Source organism: Trichechus manatus, unplaced genomic scaffold, assembly GCF_000243295.1.
Source record: "Trichechus manatus latirostris isolate Lorelei unplaced genomic scaffold, TriManLat1.0 scaffold00128, whole genome shotgun sequence".
Taxonomy (NCBI): Eukaryota; Metazoa; Chordata; class Mammalia; order Sirenia; family Trichechidae; genus Trichechus; species Trichechus manatus.
In genome coordinates, this window is record NW_004444064.1 from 624661 (window position 1) to 631767 (window position 7107).

Here is a 7107-nt window from a genome sequence, read left to right on the forward strand (position 1 = left end):
AGGGGAGGGGGCGGTGCCCCGGAGGGGAGGGGCGGTGCCCCGGAGGGGATGGGCGGTGCCCCGGAGGGGAGGGGGCGGTGCCCCGGAGGGGAGGGACGGTGCCCCGGAGGGGAGGGGGCGGTGCCCCGGTGGGGATGGGCGGTGCCCCGGAGGGGAGGGGGCGGTGCCCTGCAGGGGATGGGCGGTGCCCGAGGGGGCAGAGACTGGAGGAGGATCACTGGTCCTTTGGATCAGGCGCCAGACTGTTCCTCGGCTTTTGCTCGGGGGCCTTGTGACCGCAGCGCTCCTGTGGGGTCAGGGGCGTAGTGATAAGGCAGGGTGCCCCATGGCTGAGATCTGACCTGTCGTGTTAGGAGACACTGAACTGCCGGGGCAAGTAAGCCCCACACCGAATGGCTCAAACCTGACCGAAATATGTTCTTCAGTCCAAGTGGTGACTTCCCACCAGGGGCTCCTCCATCCCCTAGGGACTTGTGGCGACAGTGTGAAGGGATCCACGGCCAGGCAGGCACACACGACTTCATTGGCGGGAACTAGTCACGTGGCCAAAGCTGGGCGAGGGCGCCGGGGATGGTTGGGACAGCTGGCCAGCAATGGGCATGCTCCTCTGTCCCCCTAGAAGATGCTGGGGTGATTTTGTCTGACAACCGGATAACTCTGATACATGCAAGTACAGTCATGGCCCGTATAACGTCTGTTTGAGAAATGTCCCACCACATGTACCTATGTGGTCCTTTAAATTGTTTTTTTTTAAGGAAAAGCAGCTCTCCTTTTGTTTATTATTTCCTCTAATGGTTTTAAAGACCCCAAATCCCCCAAGAGTGAACGAGCAACAGGGCTCCAGGGCGCACCCCAATCTTGGAAGCACTCCTCCTCCCTCACCTCCTCCTCCTGCCCCTCCTAGCTTCATTCACACGCCCAGCAGCCTCCCAGCCTGCTCACTCGTGGGGCAGGACAGAGCCTGCCACAGCTCCTCAGCTCCTGCGGCATTTGCTGGTGGGGGCGCTGGCCCGGCTTGGGGCGCTGGCAGCCTCCCAGCTCCTGGCAGCAGCAGAGGCTGCACCAACAGGGCAGCGGCACCCAGGGCCGCCACCACCAGCTGCCGGCTGTGCTTCTGGCACCCGCATACCCGTTCACCCGCTCACCGCCCGGTCCCGGAGGCCACCTCTCCTCCACCCTGTATGTCTCCCACGCTGTACCTGGACGGGCGCAAGGTCCGGATCCAGCAGCCTCCATAGCCCCCGCCCGGCCCGCAGCTGCACACCTGGCAAGGCTGGCCTCTTGCAGTGGATACAGCTCGGGGGTTTGTCCCGCGGGCTCCCATAAAGTTTTAATATAATAGGCTTTACAGGGGTTGGTTCGGAACTACGGATTGTACGGGGACTGCTTGTATATATACAGTATGTTCGCACAACGTCTAAATCGCATAACGTCCTATTTCACTGAACATATGGTGAACATTAAGCAACAGCATGACTGTATATGTTTTGACGATGGTCTACAGTAAATATATATTTCACACTGTGACCCAGACACACACACCTCTATATCAGAAATAGTCTCGTGAAACAGACACTGTGTGTAGGGTAACTATGCCCTGGTTTGCCTGGGAGGTCCCAGTTTTATGCCCATTGTCTTGACATCCTGTGGCATTTGTCCTCAATTAAGACGTCCTGGTTTAGATGATAAATTATATAACCACCCTAACTTTGGGTAATATTTTGTCTACTATATTTACTTTATTAAAAACCAATTTATCCACAACCCAATAAATGGATTTCATGACCCACTGGAGGGCTGAGGCCTGCGGTTTGAAAAACCTTGTTTAGTCCCCTCCACCTCCACTGGCCTGTCAACGTGCTCTCGTGAGGCAGAATGTTCTCCTGGGTGTCCAGACATGCCTACCCTCCAATCTTTTTACCAGTTCTCATGCCAACCACCCCTCCCACGGCTCTCTCTACTTCTCTGCAGAGTTCGATAATTCATTGCAGTGGCCACACAGAACTCACAGACAATACTCAAAATGATGGAGTTTCTTAGGGAAGTAACAGGTTACAATCCAGGTTTGGGAACACTCGGGATACAGTTCTTCCCTCGGGACAGCCTCTTCCAGCTGTGCTCGAAGGCATTCCTCTCTCTGGCCTTTGGCCTCTGCCCTGCAAGCATTACAAAGCTCCTTTAGCTCTGCCGATAAGTGCTCCAAGGTATGCCACTCCGCCACTAAGCCTCGGCCCGAAGGTGTTCAGCTCTAGCTCTGTGGGTTGGCAAACCTAGCTCCACCGAGTGCCTAGAGGCACCCTACTCAGCCAGCAGGCCTCTTGCCCAAAGGCACTCAGCTTTCTTGATCCGAGGGCTCCTAACCCACCGTGCAGTCTCCTGCCTCTCCTGCTGCTAATTCTCTGCCTCTGCATCTTCCTGTGTTCAGTCTTAAAACTCTCTCTCTCAGTCTCCTGGTTCCAGGAGCTTCTCAGCACAGGGATCCCAGGTCCAAAGGATGTGCTCCATTCTTGGCTCTTCTTTCTTGGTGGTGGTGAGATCCTCTCCTCCCACCTCTGGGATGGCACATTTTAAGCCTAGTGGGATGACAAAATTGACTCATCCCCTCATTAGGGTTCCATACACCTTATTTGAGTAGTCCCACTCAATCGTTTGTGTGAGTCACAAAGACTATGGCAGAAGGGCCATGTTATGCAATCCATTGCACCGTAGGTATATGGCCTTTCTAGCAGGGCTGAACGGCCAGAATGTAAAACTGTGATCTTGGGACCCCCCTCCTCATTCCTAAGAATGCTCTGGAGCACTTTGTTATCCTGCTTCCTTCTCCCTCCCCAAGTTGTCTTCTTGATGGGTGAGAGAGCCAAACATATTCCAATCCCAGCCCTGCTCCACCCCCAGTTTCTTCACACTATGGATTTATTTATCTTGGGTGGGTGTATTGGTTTCAAAATACCAAAAAAATACCAAAGAGAAGATGGCTTTAAAAAACAGAAATTTATTGTCTCACAGTTCTGGAGGCTAGGAGTGCGGGATCAGGGTGTCGGCTGTGTTGATTCCTTCTGAAGCTCTGAGGCAGGATCCGTTCTACGCTTCCCTCCCAGCTTCTGGTGACAGCTGGCGATTCTTGGCTTATAGACACATTGTCACATGGCTGTCCTTCCCCGTCTGTCCCTTCTTCTCTTCGATAAGGACGCCATTGATATCGGATTGAGACCTGCCCTACTCCCATATGACCTCATGTTAAGTGATAACATCATCAAAGAACCTATTTCCAAGCAAAGTAACCATCTTAGTCATCTAGTGCTGCTGTAACAGAAATACCACAAGTGGGTGGCTTTAATGAACAGAAATTTATTCTCTTCACAGTCCAGTAGGCTACAAGTCCAAATTCAGGGTGTCAGCTCCAGGGGAAGGCTTTCTCTCTCTGTCGGCTCTAGAGGAAGGTCCTTGTGATGCATCAGTCTTCCCTTGGTCTGGGAGCTTCTCTGCCCAGGAACCTCAGGTCCAAAGGACTGGCTCTGCTCCCGGCACTGCTTTCTTGGTGGTGTGAGGTTCCCTCACTTCTCTCTTTTATATTTCAAAAGAGATTGGATTAAGACACTATCCAATCTTGTAGACCTCATCAGTATAACATCATCATAGTGATGGAGTTTGCAGCACGTAAGGAAATCACATATAACCTCATCAGAGTGGCAGAGTTTACAACACATAAGGAAATCACATCAGATTAGACAATCATACGATACTGGGAATCATGACCCAGTCAAGCCGACAGACATTTTTGGGGGACACAATTCAATCCATGACAGTAACCATCTTAGTCATCTAGTGCTGCTGTAACAGAAATACCACAAGTGGGTGGCTTTAATGAACAGAAATTTACTTCTCACAGTTGAGGAGGCTAAAAGTCCGGATTCAGGGTACTGGCTCTGGGGAACCCTTTCTTTCTCTGTTGGCTCTGAGGGAAGGTCCTTGTCTCATTTCAACTTCTGTTCCTCAGTTCCTTGGTGATCTTCATGTGGTCTGGCATCCATCTTCCCTCATCTGTGCTTCCTTGCTTCTGTGCCTGATATGCTCTTTACATATCTCAAAAGTGAGTGATTTAAGACACATCCTACAAGGATATGACCTCTCTAACATAACAAAGGAAACCCCATTCCCAAACAGGATTATAGCCAGAAGTATAACCCATTGCCATTGAGTCAGTTTTGACTCATAGCAACCCTACAGGACAGAGTAGAGTTGCCCCCATAGGGTTTCCAAGGAGCAGCTGGTGGATTTGAACTGCTGACCTTTTTGGTTAGTAGCCAAGCTCTTAACCACTACGGCACCAGGGCTCCTCCACAAGTATAGGGGTTAGGATTTACAACACATATTTTTGGGGCCACAGTTCAATCCATAACAGTCACATGCAGAAGTACAGGAGTTAGGACTTCAACATATCTTTTGGGGGACACAGTTCAGTCCATAACAGTGGGCCAGGACCCCACCTGAGACAGACAAGAAAGCAAAGGAATTGCTCCAGCTCACAGGACTGTCTGATTTCAAAAGCATCAAGCGCCCCTTTCCAAATGTGGCACTGTCTCCTGAACCCTCCTTTCCTCTTTCCTGCTCACCAGCTGATCTCACGTGTCTGACTGGGGCTGAGAGTCCGGTTCTGGGTTGTGACCTGTACGCCCCAGAAGGCAGACTTGGAGGGAGGAGAGCCCGGGGGGCCAGGGCAGGGGTGACACAGTTCTGGGAAGGAAACTTCTGGCAGAGATGACCCAGCTGCTCTGAGAAGTGACAAGGGGGGACTTTTGGAGGTTTTAAGGATGGCGGTGAGGGGAGGAAGTCGCTAACAGCCCCCATGATTCCTATCTCCATTTCTCTCACAGGATATGAATCATCGATTTGACAGGTATGTGGTCACTTGTGCTTCCCTGGAGGCAGTGGTGGGGGCATGGGAGGGCCCCTTGTCGAGCCAGAGGGGGCAATGAGAACTGTGTTCCCTGGAGGATAAAGAGTCTGAAGACACAGTACCCAGAGACCCTCCCCACCAAGCTGAAGACAGTGTGCAGGGTTCCTGGGCAGATAGAGGTGCTCAAGTGTTTCCAAGGTAAGTGGGGACCCAGGGGCAGTATTGGACAAGACCCTGCCTTGCCCCCCAGCCTCAGGAGCTAACCACCATGCAGGGCCACAGCTCCCAATGAGTAGAACTTGTCCCAGGTCTCAGACTTCACTGTCAGGAAGTGTTTGTATTCTGTTCTCATTGCTGCCTTCTGTATAAGATGGCTTTACTGAGGTCCACCTCATGGGGGAGGCTCTTTCCCATTAGTAAGGATGAAGCTTGTGAAGCTGCCCAGATGGTCCCACCCCTTCCCCCATTTCCTTATCAACACCAGTGTCCACAGTTGGGGTAGGGGACTAAGAACCCATAGGCTCAGTTATGCAGGGGCAGAGTAAAATCATCTGTGGAGCAGCTGGGCCTCTGACCTTGGCTTTGTCATCGAGCTCCAACCCAGGAGGTTGAGATGGTCCAGACGACACGCTCCCAAAGATAAGGACTCTACTTCCAAGGGAAAGATGATGAATTCTCAGGCCTGACTGCTGGTGTCAGGGCAGGGGAGGCCTCTGGGAGTTCTGGGGACTAGGAGGATCGTAGGATAGAGCCCCATCCCACGTTTTCCTGCCATTTGAACATCTGGCCAGGAGACGACCACCTGCCACTTGCTAGGGCTCTCCCCATCCCGCTCACGAAGGCGTCCTCCCAATTTTAACCCCAAACGGCTCTGCTTTCCCCTGGGCCTGCGCTGCCTGCAGTGGATGTGGTACCCGATGCTGTCACGGCATACCCCTACCTTCTCCTGTATGACAGCCGCCAGAGGTGCTACCTCAATTGCCCGCTGGACAGCATGCTCCGTGGCCAGGACAGGTTCCTCGCCTACCCCTGTGTGCTGGGCCAGACGGCCTTCTCTGCGGGGAGACACTACTGGGAGGTGGGCATGAACCTCACCGGGGACGCGCTGTGGGCTCTGGGTGTGTGCAGAGACAACATCAGCCGGAAGGAGCGGGTCCCCAAGTCCCCCGAGAATGGATTCTGGGTTGTGCAGCTGTCCAAGGGGAAGAAATACGTACCCATGTTCTCGGATGCCACCCCCTTCACGCTGATGGAGCCCCCCAGCCACGTGGGGATCTTCCTGGACTATGAGGCTGGGGATGTTTCCTTCTACAACGTGAATGACGGATCTCACCTGCACACTTACTCCCAGGCCACCTTCTCGGGCCCTCTCCAGCCTTTCTTTTGCCTTGGGGCTCCTAAATCAGGCCAGATGGTGATCTCCACAGTGACCGCATGGGTGAAGGGATAGAGACCCAGGAAGGGAGGGCACCTAAGGATGTCCTCATTTCTGTGTAAGGTGGGGTGGCTTCTGCTTGCCTACAGGGCCCATGGCCAATGCTCATCAAGGATTCTGATGAGTGCCATCAGCTGTTCAGGGCTGTTGTTTACAAAGTCAAAACAGAATCATGATTAAAGCAGTTAAACATTGAAAGACTGTATTTACAGATGCTTAAGAGAACTTTTGAAAGAAATCCCCTAACTTTTATTATATGTACATGTATGTGTTATTAGCTGCCTTTGAGTGGACCCCCACTCACGACAACCCCATGCACAACAGACCAAAACGCTGCCTGGTTCTGCACCATCCCCATGATCAGACCCTTGCGATCCATAGGGTTTTCACTGGCTGACTTTTGGAAGCCGGTTGCCAGGCCTTTCTTCCTAGTCTGTTTTAGTATGGAAGCTCTGCTGGAACCTGTTCAGCACCACCACAACACACAAGCCTCCACTAACAGACAGGTGGTGGCTGAGCATATTTACCAGCTGGGAATGGAACCTGGGTCTCCCACATAGGAGGTGAGACTTCTCCTAGCGAACCACCATTGCCTCAAATATCTATATACCTATATATGTATGTGTATATACAGATAGATACATAGTGATTATTGTTAGGTGCCTCAAGTCAGTTCTGACTTATAGCGGCCCCGTGTACAACAGAACAAAACACCGCCCGGTCCTGCGCCATCCTCACAATCATTGCTATATTTGAGCCTATCATTGCAGCCACT

General features: G+C 52.3%; 1 protein-coding gene across 1 annotated transcript in view; it reads left to right on the forward strand.

The window, feature by feature from the left end:
• Positions 1–6347, forward strand: part of LOC101358692 (E3 ubiquitin-protein ligase TRIM17) — a 13205-nt gene extending 6858 nt beyond the window's left edge. Inside the window, exons 4-7 of the mRNA XM_004384826.1 lie at positions 905–1195; positions 4875–4897; positions 4995–5095; positions 5800–6347. Coding sequence (XP_004384883.1) covers positions 905–1195; positions 4875–4897; positions 4995–5095; positions 5800–6347 — 963 coding nt within the window. The remainder of the gene's footprint in view (positions 1–904; positions 1196–4874; positions 4898–4994; positions 5096–5799) is intronic.
• The last annotated feature ends 760 nt before the right edge of the window (positions 6348–7107 follow it).